General features: G+C 36.9%; 1 protein-coding gene across 2 annotated transcripts in view; it reads left to right on the top strand.

Moving 5' to 3' along the window:
* The window catches only part of LOC150080074 (V-type proton ATPase catalytic subunit A), a 344,703-nt gene that overhangs the window by 72,599 nt on the left and 250,827 nt on the right, over positions 1-21,277 (top strand). For both annotated transcript variants that reach the window (XM_090381821.1, XM_090381822.1), the window contains exons 5-6: positions 5,271-5,408; positions 15,186-15,337. In XM_090381821.1, coding sequence (XP_090237947.1) covers positions 5,271-5,408; positions 15,186-15,337 — 290 coding nt within the window. The remainder of the gene's footprint in view (positions 1-5,270; positions 5,409-15,185; positions 15,338-21,277) is intronic.

Raw genomic sequence — 21,277 nt, 5'->3', positions numbered from 1 at the left:
CCTGTATGCAGTACTCAAGGTGTGGCCTCACCATTGCCTTATACAATGGTCAGGGATAATCACCTCCTTTTCCCTGCTAGCAAAATTCCTGTATATCATTGAGAATACCCCATGACCTGCTCTGTCTGCATTGCTCAGAAAACATCATATCTGACTGCACAATCACTCCCAGGTCTTTTTCATTTTCTACCATCCTAAGTGTAGTATCACACAGTTGGTACATTCCTCTTGGGTTACTTCTACCCATATGCAGTACTTTACATTTGTCAATGTTAAACTTCAGTTGCCACTTTAGTATTAGTAATGGCCGCATGGTGCAAGAAAGCCTATGGCTTATGCTTCACCAGCCAAAAAAAAAAAAAAAAATCCGAACAAAACAATGATAAAAACAAAAAAAATAAATAAATAATAATAATTAATAAAAAAAAAGGAAATTAAACCTATCATCCTATGCACTTCCCTTACCCGAAAGTACTATCCAGATGACCTTTGAATTTCCCCAAACTGTCGGCCTCTACCACCCATGAAAGCAACTTTTCCAGTAATTTATAACCCGCTGGCTAAAATAAAACTTCCTGCAGTCCAATCTAAACATTTCCCCCCTTAACTTGAATTTATGTCCCCTAGTTCTAGAATCATTTATAATCTTGAAAATTTCATCCTCATTCATTTTACTGATGCCTCTCAGAGCCTTAAACACCTCAATCAAATCTCCTCTAAGGTGTCTAGTTTCCAAACTCTGCAACCCACATATTCGAAGTCTTTCTTCATAAGGACGCCCTTTTGCTGATTTCACCAGGCGAGTTATCTGTCTTTGCACCCTTTCAAGAAACTCGATGTCTTTCTTTAGGTGTGGTCTCCATACTTGAACACAGTATTCCAAGTGTGGTCTAACGTAAGCCTTATATAATGGGATTATCACGTCCCTATCTCTACTTGCAAAAGTTCGATAGATCACTTCTCAGCCCATCTTCCCAAATTTTCTAGATCCTGTTGCAGTAGCACACTGCCATTACTGTCATTAACAATCCTGCCAACCTTTGTATCATCTGCAAACTTCAACACTATGCCTGATATACCTTCATCATTAACATTGATAAATGTACAAAACAACAGTGGGCCCAACACCGAACCATGTTGGACTCCACTCCACTAATAGCATTAGTCCAGGAAGAGCAGCATCCATTGGTTACTGCTCTCTGTCTTCTCCCACTCAACCACCCTTTTAGCCATTGTAGCAGCTTATCCTTAATACCGCTCCAATTTGTACAGTGATCTTCCATGCGCAACAGTGTTAAAAGCTTTCCTGAAATCCAAGTATATGATATCAAAATTATTTTTTCATCTAGTTCCTTTGTAACCACATCATAGTATCCAATCAAATTTGTCAGACAAGACTTTCCCTTAACAAACCCATGCTGTGTGTGAATTATTGCTGCAGTCTTATCTAGATGATCCTGCAGTGCATCTTTAACCAGTGAGTCCATTATTTTACCCAGAACAGAAGTTAAACTAACAGGTCTGTAATTATTCGTGTTACCCTTAGATTCCCCTTTGTGAATTGGGAATACATTTGCACATCTCCAGTCCGTGGGGACTTCCCCTGAGTCTAAGAATGCTCTCATAATTATGGCTAAGGGTTTGCTTAGTTCCTTTGCCCCCTCCTTTAATATAACTGGATAGATCCCATCCACCCCAGGTGCCTTTCTTATGTTTATGATAAAAGATTACACAAACAGTCTTCTGAGTTGAGAAGTTGTTGAGTAACAAACACCATTGCCCAGGAGTTCGTGGTCAATGGCATACTACAGTTGTTGTTCATTGACCATTGTGGTAGTAATTTTTAAACATTTACCAATATTAAACCTCATTTGCAACTTCTCAACCCATCTGCCAAATTTTTCTGGGTCATGCTGCAGTAGTGTACTTTGATTCCTGGCATTAACCACCCTGCCATCCTTTGTATAATCTGCAAGCTTAGACAATAAGCTTGGTATGCCTTCATCATTAATACTTACTGTAAACAGTAAGTATTAATGATATTGATGAAGTATTGATTGATGTGTTATTAGTGGAGTCCAGGGGACTATGCCTGATATACCTTCATCATTAACATTGATAAATGTACAAAACAACAGTTATTAGTGGAGTCCAGGGGACTACACTAATAACATTAGTCTAAGAAGAGCAGTGCCCATTCATAACCACTCTGTCTTCTGCCACTCAACCGTCCCTTAATCCATAGCAGTAACTTGTCCCCAATGCCACAGTGCTCCAATTTATTTATTTATTATAATTTTTTAATTTCTTTAAAACTTTGATTTCTTCTCATATTCTGTAAAGTATATATTTATTATACAATTTTTGAAACTCACAACAGGCAGTTTCTTCTTAAGTAAATAAGAATACCCAAAATAGGTTTATTTAGCACTTTTGTGATGATTGTTTGTTTTTCAAAATTTTGTGAGACAATTATATCTTAGAATATGACGTGTTAATGCATACTTCTTGGCTTACATGAGTTAAAAAAATTGACTCTAACTTAATTTCATTCTTTTATTTATAATTGGTGAAATCTAAGACTGTCTATAATATACATTTCCCTGTGATCATTCGAATAGGATGTCAACTTTAAAGGATCTCTTATCATTCCTTTCATACACAGTCTTATAGTATCTTTTCAGTTTGCTGTTTTAGATAGTATCTTGCAATTCACTGCTTTAGTATTATGCACTTTTATACATGTTTGATATTTTCAAAATGTACTTCATTTTATGTAAGCTATTATTTTTATTATTCTCTCATTATCACAAATTAATTCACTTCTGAATGAGAAGCTGATGTTACTTATCTCAGAAGTATGATATAACTTGATTTACATGGTGCTTCAATTGGAAAATGAGACTGATGCTAGAAAAAATAATGATCCCATGTATGATGAGTAAACAAACATTTGGTTTAATCAAAGTAATGTCCTCCCATGTTCACACACTGCATGCAACGATCACGAATCAACTGGAATGACTGGTGGAAGACTGACTGGTGTACTGTTCGATATTTTTGTCACATGGGATCGATGTCATGAAAATAACAGCCTTTCAGTGGTGCCTTGAGCTTAGGGAACAAAAAGAAGTTGCATGGGCCTAAGTGTTGCTAATATGATTTGTGTGAAAATACAAAGACATTTTTGCTAGCCAAAAACTCGCGAACAGTGAGAGATTTGTGGCTTTGTGCGTATCATGCAATAGGAACCAATTGCTGTCTTCTGCATACTTAGGCCGCACATGACAGATTCTTTGCAATAAATGTTTCAAAATGTCCAGATAGTAGGCAGAAGTAACACTTTGGCCATTGGGCACTCTTTGTGCACAATTCCCTTGCTATTGTAGAAAGCGATGAACATGGTTTTGATTTGGACTGGAGGGATGTCACCCTATTAGGAACTGGTTGGATATAGGCAAATATTAATGGAGTGTACTGGGAATTGTAGGAGGTGATTTATCAAGATCATCAATACATGAGTCGGAAGAAAAGTAGGATGCTAGCAGGTCAGCTTTATCCTTGGCTGAAGTGGCAGTACAACCATCTGGTTTTGACAGAGGTGGGAATAGAGATAGAAGGCAAAGGAATAGAGATGGGCAAAAGTTGCAGCCAGTAGCTTTGGCAAGAGATCAGAATACTTGATAACTATTTGTACAAGAAGGAAGTTTTCTACTCCTAGCCTGTTCACAATCTGGTTTGGCCTGATTAATAACTGCCTTACAATGGTTGCAAGCTTTGGTGTAGGCAGAAAATGAACCAGGAGATTAGGACACTAGCCAATTACAATATGCAACATTCTTATGTTAAACAGCCTTAGCACATTTATTGGAATACTAAAGTTTAGATAAAGGACTGGATTTTAAGGTGGAATGTGGAATAAAAGATTTTGTCCCTACAAGAATAACTTCACTGATATGATCTGAGCAAATGTTTACAGGGAATATCGGAATGGACATATGCGCAATTACCCCCTTTAAAGTGAAAGGAATTGTACAGCAAATAATTTGGACAACTGAGATGAGCAGTGGTTGAATCAACTGATAACTGGGATTCTGTCAGAAAAAGTATATGGAGTTTAGCAGACTGTAAGTGGAAATGGGCCTCATTGAGATTGCAACTGAGTCCATGTGTATTTGTGATGAACGAGGAAGTGTTTGGGAGGTTTAATATTTTCGCAGATAAGTTTGTTTTATTAATTTGACAATTCATGATGTATTCAGTAGTAAGAAAAGGTGGGGAAGACATGCTGTATGAAGTAATGAAATTTTTGGATATGGCATGCACATGGAAAGAGTATACCAAGCTCCTTGACATAAAGTGGCCCTGACAAATCCCCTGCATACACACTACTCGTACTCTCTCCAATCACTATCTGCCAGATTAGAGGCAGTGAGATTATACACTAGCTGATCTGGAAGTCTCCTATAGAGTTGCCAGTTGGTTTGGTCTGGTGGCATATCTAGTGGTCGGCCTGTGAACACTGTTTTAGCACTGTATACTCAAAATGTAAGGAAAATTGTATATCACCACAATGTCCATCATAACCTCAAAAGACACCAATCACACTGCACAATGGAAGAGATGGGAGGATTGGTGGAGCTTTGCTCTGGAGAGTAAACAGGTTTCACCCCTTCAAGCATCCATTAAGCAAAGTGGTAGTATTGCACTGGATGATGAGAGTCATCTGCCACTCAGTATTGCCTGGTAACACGCAGGCAGCATTCCTCTGTGTGGTGTGAGCTCCACACCTCGACTCTTGCTTATTGGTTCGCACCTGGGTGACCTCAAGTATGCTATGTGTCGTGTTTTAATACTTGCATATGGGGGGGATTATACAAAGAGTTACAGTCCCACCATCATTAAAGTGCATGCAGAGGATTTGGCTGTCATATGTCTACCGGACTTTACTGAAATTAGATCCACTTGACATGAGTGCCACTCAAATATCATTTCCCTAAGCATTTTAGACTCCCATGTATCAAGCCCATCTTGGCATACCTGAGAGAATGTCTGTGACAGCCTCAAGGACTGCCTTTACTTCTAGTAGATTGCAGAACCAGTACTTTCCTCGTTTTACAATTGCCGCACTGTGTATTTTATTCCTTGAATAAATCTCTACTTTTAAAATGGTATGTCAAGGTTTATAATGTTTTTTGTTTTGTTTCCTAATTTACTTTAGTACAAATAATTATATATATATATATATATAAAGTAACTTGTACTTTTAGGTTGGCAGCCATATTACTGGAGGTGATATTTATGGGATTGTGCATGAAAATACTCTGATCAACCACAAAGTTATGTTACCTCCAAGGGCCAGAGGGAAGGTTGTATATATTGCTGAACCTGGCAACTATGATGTTACGGTATGTAATATATTCTATTCTTCAGTGACCTTTTATTCCAAATCCCTTCCGACTACTGCTTCTGTTTGGGTGGGTGGGAATTTAGAACTTTATTTATTGCTTGTTCACAATGTTGTGCAGTAATGCCACCATTAAAATTTCCTTTTGTTTCCCCATGATATATTTCTCATGCTGCCTTTTATAACCTCAGACAATCATTCCCACATCTCACTGACATTCCCATTTCAATTTGCTTTTTACAGTCCTTTTTCCCTACATGTCACCTTTCAGCATTCAGTTTCTGCCACTTTATTTCTTCCATAGCCAGGTAGGCAGGAGCAGCAGTGCGTAGCACATGCTTCTTGATTAGACCGGGGTTCGAGCCCGTGACCACCAAATACGGAGGATGCGGAAAGGTCAGGGAATGACCACTGCATATCCCTGGAGCAATATGGCCTTAGTTGCTAATGCCCCTAAAAACCAAATAACAACAACTTTATTTCTTACTGCAAATCTTATCCTTCTTCCTCCTATCCTCCTTTTTTTTAATATATACAATCGAACTTGGTTATAACAAGCATCAAGGGACTGACATAAATTCTTCGTCATAACCATTAATTGCTATATCAGTGATAGCGGAGATGAAGGAATCCCTGTGGCCGTTAAACAATGAACACTATATCAGTTAAATCTACCTCCTATTTTTTTAAATTCTCAATAACTTGATAAAAAGATAGATTCAAAAAACAAAAAGAAATGTTAGAGAGAAAAAAATATAAGTATATACCTACATATTATTTGTATTAATGTGCTTGTATAAACTACAATACACTTAATATTAAACACAATTTATTCCTCTGTAATTCAAAAACCATACACTTGATACTAAACACAATTTATTTCTCTCTAATTGAAAACAATACTATTTAATAATAAACACGATTTCAATTGGTCTTTATTTATGAATCTTAAAATTGATGTTTGTTTTAAACATTTCACTTTGATATTTCTTAAGACCTCAACACATTAAAAAGTCTCATTATTTGCCTTAGTTTCTTCAAAAAAAATTGACTTTGTCCATTGCACCTTGAGCTTGTGGGATTGTTGGCACTGATTTTGATTAATTTTCAGTTGTCATATCATCATCACAATCATAGTCTTTACCATTGTTGTTATCCTCTTCGTTGAGCACAGTATCTGCAATGTCGCTTTCTGTAGGAAGACCACTAGTTAATAAGTTGTCATCGACTTGTACAGATCATCGATGTTATCTGTATTAAAACCCATAACATTGTTACGTAGCAACCATTTGGATAATAGTAAGTTGTTTTCTTCATTTCCATCTTCTTTATCTACAATTTAATTTCGATTTCTTGAAGCAGTTCAATATGGTTGTCGCAGTAACATTGTTCCACACATCATTCAATAAATTTATAGCATCCAATATCGATATAGACTTGGTAAGTTTCTGTTCTCTTTGACTGATCAGATGTAGAACTATAAATATTTTATGAAATCCTTTCAAACTCTTGATTACACCTCTGCCCATTGGTTGTAAAATTGATGTTACACTGGGAGGCAGAAACACTAGCTTAATGTTGGAAAAATTTTGAATCTGGTGGATGTGCAGGATAGTTATCAACTAACAATAAAATATTTTTCTTCTTTTTGAATAGCTCCTTATTCCAATCATTTATGTATTGCTGAAAAATATCCGAAGTCATCCAAGCTTTCTTGTTTGCAGTGTAATCGTTAAACAGAGGTTTAACGATTTTCCGATAACAATTTTTTTTTGTCAGTTCCTGTCATATTTGTGCATACATGCACCGTCAAGCAAGCCTTTGATTTTTTTCCACCAACACATTTTTCCCCTTTGAATTTAAATGTATTGTCAGGTGTCAAATTATAAAAAAAAAGTCCTCTTTCGTCTGCATTGTAGATGTCTTCGTCATTGAAATCTTTCCTGATTTCTGCCCAAACACGGTCAGTCCATTCATTTGCCATTATTGGATCTGCAGATCGAAATTCTCTGCTAATTTTTGCATAAACAATGTTATGTCGGTTTTCAAATCGATCCAGTCAACCATTGTTACACGCAAAATCGTCGCATCCAAATTGTTTAGCAAATTTTTCCACTTGAGCCTTCAAGATCGGACTGTCTATTGAAAATCCAGCACTTTTTTTGTGTGGTGAACCATTGAAGCAGTGCTTCATCAACTTTTATAACCTTGCACTTTCTAAATCCCCCCCCCCCCCCATTGTGTTCTTTTTCAGTGCTAATATGTAAACATCTTTATCCTCCAATGTTGATACACTTGAAGAGGACGAAGAAAACTTTTTACACACTTCAACATTTTTTGCACCACATTCTAACTTGCGAATAATTTTGACTTTTTTGCAAATCAATTGACTTTATACAAAGTTCTTAGATGTCCCGAAATGCATACAAAGTTCTTAGAAGTCCCATTTCCCAAATTCTTAGAAGTTACAGATTGTCTTGTATTCACTGAATACAAGACAATCTGTAAATAGGGTAATACGACAAGTGAAATGCCAATGCACTATTGTGTAGCCCATACCCGGAAGGAAGAGGTCATAAACTGGCTGCTAATCTGATGTAGGTGGTTATAAAGCTAAGTTGCCCTTTTCATTTTCATCTATTCCAAGAATTGGATTTTTTTGACTAGCTATGCAAACTATGGTAACTATGCAAATATTCAGAATGTTTGCATAGTTACCAAAACTTGTTGGTATATCCATGTAGTACTCTCGTTATAACAGTGAGTGATTGTATGGAAATATGCATAAATTAAAATTATTATAGCTTTTTGCTCATTACAGCCGTGATCTCATTATTTCCGTGCTCGTTATAACCAAGTTCGACTGTACTTCCAAAACTAACTGTCTTATAGTTTCACAATTTTTGCAATCCTTAGTCATTCTCCTCCCCCAAATCAAATTACTCATAATCTGTAATATACTTATAATGAATGTTTTATGACCTTTCTTCAGGAAGAATGCTATAATGGCCAGTTTATAGGAACTGTTAATTCCAATACAGAATATTTTCCTCTTATCTGATTTTCACGTTCTTACCTACCATGTAATCTACCAAATATTTTTGTTTTTACCCGATTATTTCCTCTTCCCCCCACACGCAATAGTCTCCTTCCCCTTTTAAGTACATTTTGTATGATTTTATGCATTTCTACCTAACTATTTTAGTCTTCTCATCTATATTACCTTGCTGTGATGCTTAAGCACTTATAACTTTTAAAGTCTTCCCTTCCATTACCAGTCTTTTGCTCTTCATTACTGTTTCCACCCACCCACCCGTGCTCTCTCTCTCTCTCATTTCTTTATCCAAAATAATGCAGAGTCTGTTGCTCCTATCCCTACAACCTGTAGGAACCCTTATTTATTCTTACCTTTGATTTGCATTGCTTCCAGGGGATAGCATTATCTATTCATTAAAGGGGCCCCGAATGCCAAGCGATATTAGTGACCACAGCGCCTTTTCATAGTGATTATCTGATACGCTTTACTGTGTATACGTTTCTCCTGAGTTTCGCAAGTCATTCGTTAACTCTTGAGCATTATAATTGAACAGATCTTTCAAATTATATAACCCCGAAAGGAAAGTACCTTTCTTTAACCCCCGTTTTATTTTTTTGTTAATACTAACCTTCTCTTCGCTTGGGTCACTAGGTGGCACCGCTCTTGCCTCCCCGTGGCGGGGCTGGTAACCTGGGAGAAAAAGATAATCTCCCGGGGCCAAAAAGAGCACGTCATGAGTAAATCAAACTCGGACTTATCTGGGCTGCCAGATGCACCCCAGACATCAAAAAAGATAGTTCTATTGCAGGAACTTCAAAACGGCAGAAAACTGACTCTGACATCTATCCTTCTCCAGCTTTCCTGATCATGCACTCAACTAGTGAAAATGCAATTGGCAAAATCTCGCCATTTAGAGTACAAAAGGAATTAGAAAGCAGAGCTGGAGCTCCTAAGTCTGTAAAAAGACTTAGGTCAGGAGATATTCTGATCGAGACCTCTAATAGTAAACACTCAGAACGGCTCTTGAATATTAATCTCTTTGCTGGAATGCCAGTTACTGTGACACCCCATAGATCACTGAACACCTCTAAAGGAGTGATCTCTGACTGGGATTTAATAGATGTGTCCGAAGAGGAGATGCTTGAAGAACTTAAAGAAGAAGGCGTTATACAGGTCAAGAGAATTTCCACCAGAAAAGAAGGAGTTCTGACTCCTACACGCAATCTCATTCTGACCTTTAATACACCACATCGCCCAGCATCCATTAAGGCTGGATATTTGGTCTGTAGTGTCAGACCTTATATTCCAAACCCACTGCAGTGTTTCCGATGTCAGAAGTACGGACATTCCCAGACAGCTTGCCGGGGAACTCCTGCTTGTGCAAAGTGCGGGTCAGTTGAGCACAACTGTGAAGCCTGTACTGCACCCCAACCGATATTCCCAAACTGCAAAAAAGACCATCCCGCTTACGCTAGAACATGCGATCGCTGGAAAACTGAGAAACTTATTCAGATTTATAAAACCAATCATAACGTGTCCTATCAAGAAGCAAAGCGAAACATCTCACAACCAACCCTCGCAAACAGATCTACGTATGCTCAAATCAACCGCATCGCAAACTGAACTAACAGTACCCCCAAAAGAGTCTTTCTCGAACTACGTAAAAACACTGTACAATGCAACTCAAACTCAGGCAGTCAATATGCCAGTTTCTATACCAATCGAAAATCTCCACTCCCCGGACGAAGGACGCAAAGAAAAACAAATCGTAACTTCTGGTCACCAACAGGAAATGGATACTAAGGAAATACCCCCAGATGACCCGGTCCTACACATTTTTGTAGAAGAAGATATGGAAACAGAAAGGCCCTACTTTCGAAAGAAAGATAAAAACAAGAGTGAAAAACAGAGAACCTCAGCACCAAGAAAACTCTCGGAAAGTTTAACTAGAGATAAACAATGAACACAATAATTCAATGGAATTGTCGTGGTTTCCGTGCCAATATTAATGACCTGTACGACCTTACCTCTAAATACACACCAATATGTCTCTGCCTCCAAGAGACGTATTCCAAACCTCAAGACACACCAAAACTGTCTTATTACAATATCTTTAGAAAAGATAGAACCGATCAAAATACTGCACATGGTGGCGTAGCTGTTATAACAAACCGATATGTTCCTGTCAAACAGATCTTACTGAACTCTCCCCTCGAGGCAATAGCAGTCCGTGTAGCTGCTGACATCCATATTACAATCTGCTCCTTATATATTCCACCAAGCTTTCCCATCCAACAAAATGATCTAAACAACCTCATAGCTCAACTTCCCACACCTTTCCTCATTCTGGGCGACTTAAATGGTCATCACACACTATGGGGTAACAACAATATCGACCAAAGAGGAAAACTAATTGAAAAATGTTTAGATGATAACAACCGCCTCCTTCTAAATGACAGGTCACCTACTTATGTTCACCTTCCTTCCGGAACATATACTGCAATAGATTTGTCTATCTGTTCAGCAACTTTGTATCCTACTCTAAAGTGGACGGCAAACAATGATCCACTGCATAGTGATCATTTTCCCATTACAATTGAATTACTGAATAAGCCCTCTTATCATCTTACTAGAATTCCTCAGTGGCTAATTGATAAAGCAGACTGGGTGATGTATAAAAAATTAGCTAAACTGGACCCTGAAATTATACAAAAATCCCCAACCAGGGAAGTAGCTGAGTATGTCACAAAAACTATATTACATGCAGCAGGACAAGCTATACCAAAATCCTCCCCAAACTTACCTGAACACCCAAAAATCTGGTGGAGTGACGAATGCCGTGCAGCAAAAAAGAGACCAAAATAAAGCTTGGAATACTTTTAGGCGCTATCCAACAGCTAATCTCATTCAGTTTAAACGCGTTAGAGCAAGAGCCAGGTATGTTAGACGCAGTAATAAAAAGGCCGCTTGGATTCGCTTCACTTCAACCATCAATCAAGCAACTCCCACACATAAAATTTGGAAAACAATCAGGAAAATGAGTGGTAAATATCAAACGACACCTCAGCCTATCATGGAATGGAGAGGGCAGAACATTTCTGACCCTACCCAAATTGCCAATATACTAGGAGAAACTTTTGCCAAAACATCAGCAACAGAAAGTTACATACCAGCCTTCAGAAGATTCAAAGCAAATTCAGAAAAAGAAAAGTTAAACTTTTCTTCAAAAGCAGAAGGAGAATATAACTTACCATTCACTATCCACGAACTACATAGAGCCTTGTCAACATCTAGGCGTAGCGCTGTAGGACCAGATAATATCCATTATTCGATGATACAGGAACTAAGTGCTGAATCACTGCAGTCACTTCTTGATCTGTTCAATAGGCTCTACCGGGAAGACACATTCCCTAAACAATGGCACCACGCTACAGTCCTTGCCTTCCTTAAACCAGGAAAAGACCCGACAAACCCTACTAGCTATAGACCTATTGCCTTGACCTTTGCAAAATTTTTGAAAAGATGGTGAACCTTCGACTGATATGGTACCTGGAAAATTTCAATTTCTTACATTCTGCACAATTCGGCATTCGACAAAACAGATCAACACTAGATATACTAGTAAGACTAGAGAATTCCATTCGGAATGCATTCCTTAGATCGGAACACCATGTAATGGTTTGCTTTGACATCAGCAAGGCCTATGATTCCACGTGGAAGTATGGAATACTCCGCGAATTACATCGCCACGAACTTCGGGGCCATCTCCTGATTTTCATACGCAACTTCCTAGTCAAGAGAACTTTCCAGGTTCGATTTAAAACTTCACTGTCCGAACTATTTTTTCAAGAAGAAGGAGTTCCCCAGGGCTCTGTACTCAGTACTACACTCTTTATAATTGCGATAAACACCATTGCTGAACAACTTCCAAACACTATCGATAAGGCACTGTTTGTAGATGACCTTAGTATTTCTTGCCATGCGAAAAACATGAATATGATCGAGAGACAGTTACAAGGGGCAATAAATAAGATCAGTACATGAGCACAAACCAATGGTTTTCAACTTTGTTCTCAAAAAACGTTGTGCATCCATTTTTGCCGACAACGTAGATTGCACCCACACCCGGAGCTACAACTGAACGGACAACCAATAGCAGTTCAACCCAGCATACGATTCTTAGGAATCACCTTAGATCATAAACTTACCTTCCTGGAACATATTAAAAGACTAAGAACAGCCTGCCAACAAAAATTAAATATCATCCGGGTTCTCTCAGCAACAAAGTGGGTAGCTGATCGCCTTACCTTATTACGGCTATACAGATCTTTAATAAGATCAAAACTTGACTATGGGGCACCAGTGTATAGCTCAGCAAGGCCTAGTGTCCTTCGCTGGCTTGATCCTCTCCATCATAGTGCAATACGCATTGCTCTAGGAGCATATCGCACATCTCCAATACATAGTCTATATGCCGAAGCTCACGAACCCCCTCTCTCTATCAGAAGGCAACAACTTATATTACGCTATGCATATAAAATTAGATCTATGCCCGAACACCCAAATTGGGAATTACTTTTCACCCCCCAACACAGCAGGTTATACCATAACCGCCTTACCGCTAACCGACCGTTAGGGATAAGAATAAGACATCTTCTAGAAGAACTTAACCTGAGTTTTGATAATATCTCAAATACCCTCCACTACTCCTTGCTCCGTGGAGCATTACTCCACCTTTATGTGATAAATACCTTCATAAATGGGATAAATCTGCACTACATAAAGAAAATTTCTTGCAATTGTACCTTGCAGTGGTTCCAAACTTTGTTGTAGTTCATACAGATGGGTCAAAGAACGACACCCACGTTGGAATCGCTGCAGTTTTCCCGAACATAACATAGGCCTACCAACTGCCACATGAGTTCAGTATATTTTCTGCCGAACTATTAGCAATTCAGGTTGCACTGAAGCATATCGAGACCTCCAATATTGGAAACAGTATAATTTTCTCTGATTCTCTAAGTGCACTTCAAGCCCTGGAAAACACCATGAACATCACCCACCCAGTCGTTAAAGAAATAACAAACTCTTTATATACCTTATCTGAGCTTGGAAAAACCATACACTTCAGTTGGGTCCCAGGACATATGGGAATTGCAGGAAATGAATTAGCAGACAATGCCGCAAAAGCGGCCGACTTACCACCTGATGTACAGTGAAGAGTTCTACATCAAGATTATAGATGAATAATACAGAAAAATGCATGTACCAGTGGCAATCAACATGGCAAAACCAACTTGAAAATAAGCTTCGAAGTATCAAGCCAAATCTTGAGCAATGGCCTTCAAGCCTCAGTGTAATTCGACAACAGGAGGTAATACTAGCTCGTCTCCGAATAGGTCACACTAATATTACTCATGGTTACCTTTTAAGAGGGGAGATTCACCCCCAGTGTGATCACTGTAAAACAGTGCTTTCAGTGAAACATATCCTTGTGGAATGCACAAAATTTACAATAGAACGCCAGAATCACTTCACTCCAGCCACAACTGAAGATCCACTAACGCTTAGTTCACTTTTGGGCAATAAAACAGATGCCTCAAAGATTTTTACCTTTCTCAAAGCGATCAATGTATACCACCTCCTTTAGCTAGTCAACAATCAGTTTTCTGATTCTCGATTCATAAAGCAATAACATAAATACTAACCTATGTATGGCGCACTATGGCCGTAGATGCACATGCGCCAAAAAAATCCCAAAACAAACAAACAACAAACAAACAACTCATTAAAGGAATCATCTTTGACATGGAAAAAAGTTTTGTAGCTGGTTTTTCAGAAGAGGAGCTAGTATCAACTCTCTTCCTTATTCATCCAGGCTTAGAACCAGTATTGGAGGGGATTTTTTTTTTTTTTTTTTTTGTAGAAAAATTGATTAGAACCAAGCATGTAGAAATACAAGGTAGTTATCTGTTTCCCTGAGTATTTATTCTAAGGCCATATAGTTTCTGCTGTATTAAATATTTGTAACCAACTTTTCTATTATTATGCACTTATTAGAGAGAGATGCAGAAATTCAAACAACAGTTTATATGTTAGTTCAGTTGAGCTAGTAAATGTCATACAGAATGCAGAATTTACCTTATAAATTTGGTGAAACCAAAATAATTTTCATTTTCTTTAGTCTAAAAGAGTTTGAACTTCTAAGGCATTTGGATGATTTACTTACAGTATGCTAGTTTTGGTTGTACAAAGTTAATTAGGTACCTCCGTAGCCAGGTGGGAAGGAGCAGCAGTGCGTAACACACGCTTCTTGATTAGACCGGGGTTCGAGCCCATCACCACCAAATACGGAGGATGCGGAAAGGTCAGGGAATGACCACTGCATATCCCGGAGCAATATGGCCTTAGTTGCTAATGCTCCTAAAAACCAAAACAACAAACAAACAAAGTTAATTGAACCAAAATAATTTAAATTTCTGGATGCTGTTTGCTCATGTTTAAAATTCAAAATTCATTCTTATTGAAAACTTGTTTCATTGCATTTTTTCATATAAAATATTTTTAAATAGTATATTTTTAGTCATTGAACAGAGTGAAAATAGATATTGCATTCTACTATTCTACAGTAAATGAATTTTAAATTCATTTACTGTAATCTCTTGAATATTGTTAGCAGTCTTCCTAGCCTTTTACTTGAAATACATTGAGTTATTGTGTTGTGTTACTTTGTTTTCTTAGGATGTTGTACTGGAAACTGAATTTGATGGGACAAAATCTCAGTTCACCATGCTACAAGTATGGCCTGTACGACAGATGAGGCCTGTTACAGAGAAACTGGCTGCCAATCATCCTTTATTGACAGGTCAAAGAGTTTTGGATGCTTTATTTCCGTAAGTAACATTTTATTTAATGTTGATGTTAACATTATGGTAAATAGAGAGAGGTTTTGGAGGCGGTGCCCCCAAAACCTCTCTCAGGCTTCTAGATTCCATTCAGAAGAGGGCAGTTAAGTTAATTAATGACTCCTCTCTAACAGAGTCACTCCACTTGCTGTCTCATAGATGTACTGTTTCTGCTGCATGCGTTTTCTACAGATACTTCCATGGGCACTTTTTTTCTGAATTGGCTTCTATAATTCCAGCTCTCTCTCTTTCAAAACAGTCCGAACACGTGCCGCCAACATCCATTTACTGTCCAACTTCAAACTCACATAACTAACTTTTCATCTTCCTCATTTATTCATTCAACTGCCGTTTTCTGGAACAACTTCCTTCGTACATATTTCCTGAAAATTACAATCTACAGAAGTTCAAGTATAATGTCAACAAACATCTTCTTTCGTCTTCTCAACCTCCAACCCAAGCATGGTACTAAGTGCTATAGGTTCTAATACCTCTCGTGTTTGGGGTTTTCATAAAAAAAAAAGGAAAAAAAAAAATGTTTAATGTGGAATTATACCTTAATATTTAATATTATACATAAAATAAATTTGACAAATTTTGAGTTCACTGTAAATTACTAAGGTGGGGGCTAGGTGTTATCATTTCTATTATCTGTACTTATCTAACGGCGTAATTTTCCTGAATAGAGAAACAGGTTGGTGAAAAATACAAGTTTCACTTAAATTTCAGATAGTAAGACGTTATGGAAATTCTTGTTGTCTTGTAAACTTATAAAACCTGATTTGACAACAAGGGAAACTTCTGTTTTGAGACCCATTATATATAAAGTGTAAAGTTGAACAAATGCTTTCTTACTAATTTCCCATTGTGAACAAATCAAATCATGTCATTAAGTAACATAATGCCTAAGAAATTTGAAAGCCATCACCAATAAATAAAAAATGCATTCATAAATAAAATAAAGACAATCATATGTGAAATTTATTTCAGAAGTGATATCCATACCAAAGAAACCAGGACTCATAAAACCTTCCCAATTTTATGGATTAAAACCAAAGGTGAACTGAGAGAGAGAGAGAGAGAGAGAGAGAGAGAGAGAGAGAGAGAGAGAGAGAGAGAGAGAGAGAGAGAGAGAGAGAGGAAATATATTTCAAATTTTAAATCTCATTTCCCCCATTACTGAAATAACAGTCCTTTTAGAAGGGGGAAAGAAACAGGCTAAGGTAATCCAGATCTATGTGCTGCATCAATCACATTCAGATGAGGAAAATAACCTCTTCTGTAAACAGCACCAAGAATAATTTGATGCATGCATTGAGTAATAGACTTCCTAATAATCATGAGGAATTCATTATTATTAGGGAGTACTCCTTTAATCATCATGATGACTATAGGAGTACTTGTATTCTAATTATACACGTACAGTCTGTCCTCGTATAGCACGATAGTTGCGTTCCTAGAAACCCTCGTGCAATGCAAAATCGTGCAATATAAACAACAGCCCCTATGGGAAAAGTAGGGTTAGGTGCCGACCACCCAAGATTGAACACACATTTGGAACCAAAACATTACCAAACACAATAAATAATCGGGTAATTTTAATCGTAAGTATTTTATAACGATTAAAATACGTAATAAAAATAATATTATATTATAATAAAGTATTTTTAGTATTTTTTAATACTAAAAAAGTATTTTTTACGGATAAAATACGTATTTTATTCGTAAAAAATTTATTATATTAAATAAAATAGTCGTAATAAAATACTTACGTATTTTATAATACGTAAGTATAAATTATAATACGTAAGTCGTAATAAAATATTGCTAATGCTTTTGCTTCTATCGTAAGCAAACTTGCTTTTTGTTTGATTTTCTATCCAAAGAGATGACAGCCGTTCCATCTCTTCCAATTCTTTGTGTCTTAATCTAATGGATTTTAATTACACTTTGAGTTGTTCCCGCTATGAAAGTTGTTTTTATTTTCTCTGCATTCTTTGTAATTCTCCGCGTTGCCTCATTTAGGTCTGTAGCACGTGCAATATCACATGGTCTTTCATTTCGCTCAAAGCGTTTCACAATTTCATATTTTTTCTCTATCGACAGAAGCGGACTGGCCATAAGCCTTAAGGGGGAAACCACGGTGGGCCGGAGGCCGGTGTGATTTTGGCCATAAACCGTAGTATGAGGCCACTACAAATTTTCCCGGGTAAGAATTTTTGACCCAGTCCACCTCTGTTTATCGATATTGCTTCTTTTTTTTTCTCTCTGAATCTGCAGTGTCTTAGCCAGGACGCTTCCTTTTCACACCTTTTAATTTTACTCATTTTTAGGGAATAAAGCACAATTACAAAACGAGGAGGCACGCTTGATACACATAAACAAAGCTGCGCGCGTATAGCCACTGAATAAACAACACCGTAAAGGCCGAGATACACTATTAACACCTCACATTTTACTAAAGCACATTTCTGGGGGTTACTACCATAAAACAATAAAAACAATTTCCAGTTGCGTGTCTGCTAGTGGAATCTGTTATAAACTGGTAGTAAACTCCATCTAATTGCATTTGCGATTATATCGATAGCTGGAATTGTGTTGGTTTTTACGTTATTATGGTGAAATGTGTTTCCCCTTCACTGATATAAAACACATAAATACATTTTCAGAATCTTCTTCGTTCCTATCGTGTTGCGTTCAGTTGGGGTGATTCCGCATTCGACTGCCATTTCTTGTAAACACAAAGGCGAATCGTGTATAAGCGAATTCGGTTCGTGTTATATAAGATAACGTTCCTATATTTATAAATCGTGTATGATCGAATTCGTGTAATGCAAACACGTGTTATACGAGGACCGACTGTACTCCTTTACATGTACAATTATCATAATTATTACACTTTTCCTAATAATTTAATTAACTCATTAATTAATAAATAAATAAATATGGTTTATAAAAAATCTCTACAGTTACTCTCTAAATTAGTTGGAAAAGCTTACTTGTAACATGGTCTGGGTGTAGAGTCTCTTTGATATATACAGGGTGTCTCAAAAATATTGGTACAAACGTTTAGGAGAGGTAGGTAACATCTAAAGGAATGTGAATCGCATAGGAACCCATAACCGGAAACGTCATGGGAAAGTAGTAGCAGAGGCACAAGAAGCAGAAATAACACAAGACAATAATTAGTGGCAAACATTTATTTGACATAATATTAACAATGGAGTAAGAGATGGATGCATTTCATGATGTTACAACAGATGCTCGAAGGTTCCACCATGAGATGTGATGCATGCGTGACACCGATGCAGCATGGATTGGCGGACACAGTCGAACACACTCGGAGTTTCTTTGACAGTAGCAGCAGCGCAGAAGAGTCTCGCCACGAGATCCATTTCCGTCTCCACAGGCGATTCATACACGATAGATTTGAGGGCCCCCCACAGAAAGAAATCAAGGCTCAATAAATCAGGTGAACGTGGGTCCACCACTGCCAATCCATCGATGCCAAAATGCCTGTTCAAATGGTCACGAACACACCTTCCATAATGGGCAGGCGCCCCGTCATGTTGAAACCAAATGTTGTGTCTCACATTTGCTGGAACATCATCAAGTAACCCTGGTAGAACTTGTTCAAGAAAGATCCGATATTTAGCGGATTTCATGCGGGATGGTAACAGGTATGGGCCAACTAAGCAGTCACCGACCATACCTGCCCACACATTTATTGCGAAGCGACATTGTGCTGCATGGGGACACACACATGAGCATTGTGCTGATTGAATAAGCCTTCCCGAGTGAAATAAGCCTCATCTGTGAACAAAACATAGGCTGGAAAATTCAAGTCTTGAACACTTTCTTGGAGAAACCACTGCGCAAAAGCCCACTCATGTAGGATGATCTTGGGGGAGCAGTAACTGAACCCTTTGGAGATGAAAGGGGTATAAGGAATTGTCGTGCCAGACATGCTGTACACTGCAACAAGGCACTCCTAAGGCAGAGGCAACCGCATGTGTGCTGGTAGTAGGATTATTCTGGATGGCATCCAACACACTTTCTTCCATGGCGGATGTTCGCGTTGAACGTGGTCTGCCCGCACTACTCCTGTTACCTCTAAATGACCGCACTACTCCTGTTACCTCTAAATGACCCATAATCGCACAAATTTTGATGCACACGTTCAAACAAATGGTGGTCCGGTTCATGTCTGTCTGTGGGAAGCGTTCTCCATAAATTCGTTGAGCGAGCGGCTCGTCATTGCCCTCTGCTAATCCATACACTAGGTGCATGTCTGCCAGCTCACAGTTCATATATTGATGCATGCTCTTCATGTGGCGACTACTGCTTGAATGAGTAAACCAGAAATTTTCCCTCTCACGAACTGATGAACAGCGCCGTGTACCGACTTAGTGACGTTTCTGGTTATGGGTTCCTATGCGATTCACATTCCTTTAGATCAGTGGTTTTCAATCAGGGTGCCGCAACAACATTCCAGGGGTGACACATAATTTGGGTTTAAGTTACTTAAACTTATTATTATTTTTTAATTTACATGTTTATTTCATTATAAAAAGGTGTACAGTATCTATTTAATTTTGTTGTGATCTATAATTGATGTTTACTTAGTATATCTATAGAAAGAATAAAATTATATACTGTATATATATAATTTGTATTATGAAATGTAATTTTTATAATTATATTATTGTAATAACTATCATATATATATATATATATATGATAGAAATAATCATATACAATTTGCCAGAATTTAAATCATAAGCTTTAATAAGAACACAATATATATATATATATATTATAATGTAATGTAAAAGTTAGGCAAAAGTAATGAAAATAAATAAATATAAATATGAAGCTATCATTAGAGGCAGCAAATGCACATCCTCCACATGAAGCCTAATTATATCTGATAATTAAAATAAATCTGATATTTAAAATAAAATAAAATAATTTTATTTCATTTTATTTTTAATATATAAATAATATTTAATAATATTTAATAATTATTTAATACATAATTAAATATTATTTAATAAATAATATTTAATATATAAATAATATTTAATATTTAAAATAAAATAATTTTATTTTATTTTATTTTAAATATCAGATTTATTTTAATTATCAGATATATATATATATATATATATATATATATATTGTGTTATATACACGAATATATACATAGAGAGAGAATCAGATCTAACAGGCACAAAATTGAGTAGGGGCGCTGCAAAATAAAACAAATTACTTAGGGGTGCCGTTATTAATAAAAGGTTGAAACCACTGCTTTAGATGTTACCTACATCCTCTAAATGTTTGTACCAATATTTTTGAGATACCCTGTATAAGTATATATAATATAAGTTTGACTGTTTATAGTCAATGGGAGGTTATTGTATGGCAAACCTGGTGAATTTTGGGTAGGGATATATTATGATGGGAGATTAGGTTGGTTCTGAGGTTAAGGGGGAAAGAGGGAGGAGCAGAATGAGGACTGGTTTTGAGAGTATCTATTGATATTTCTAAACTTTTTAATCTGTTATGGATTATTAGATTGACATGAAGTATTTAATAATCGATTATGTTGTAATACTATATTTGATTTTAAAATTAGGTTAAATTGCAATGTCCGTATAAAATTATTTTGTTTTAATCATAACAATTAAAATTAACAGTTAACAAATCATCAAAGCATATAAAATTGTTATCGTTATTAGAATAGTGATAATTATTATTATTTGTTGATTAATTTCTTATTAAATTTAAGTTCCGGCTTTAAAAATTAAATTTTAAGCCCCAACTGGGACTCTGGATTTTCTTTTTCTTATTGAGTGGTTTGGAATCTTTTTGCTGAGAATTTCTTCAGGATATCCTTATGGAATAGATTGTAATAAGTGTCATGAA

Source organism: Mastigoproctus giganteus, chromosome 9, assembly GCF_048544385.1.
Source record: "Mastigoproctus giganteus isolate SK-2022 chromosome 9, ASM4854438v1, whole genome shotgun sequence".
Lineage (NCBI taxonomy): Eukaryota > Metazoa > Arthropoda > Arachnida > Uropygi > Thelyphonidae > Mastigoproctus > Mastigoproctus giganteus.
Note: the sequence above shows the minus strand (reverse complement) of the source record. Positions and strands in the feature narration are given on the sequence as shown.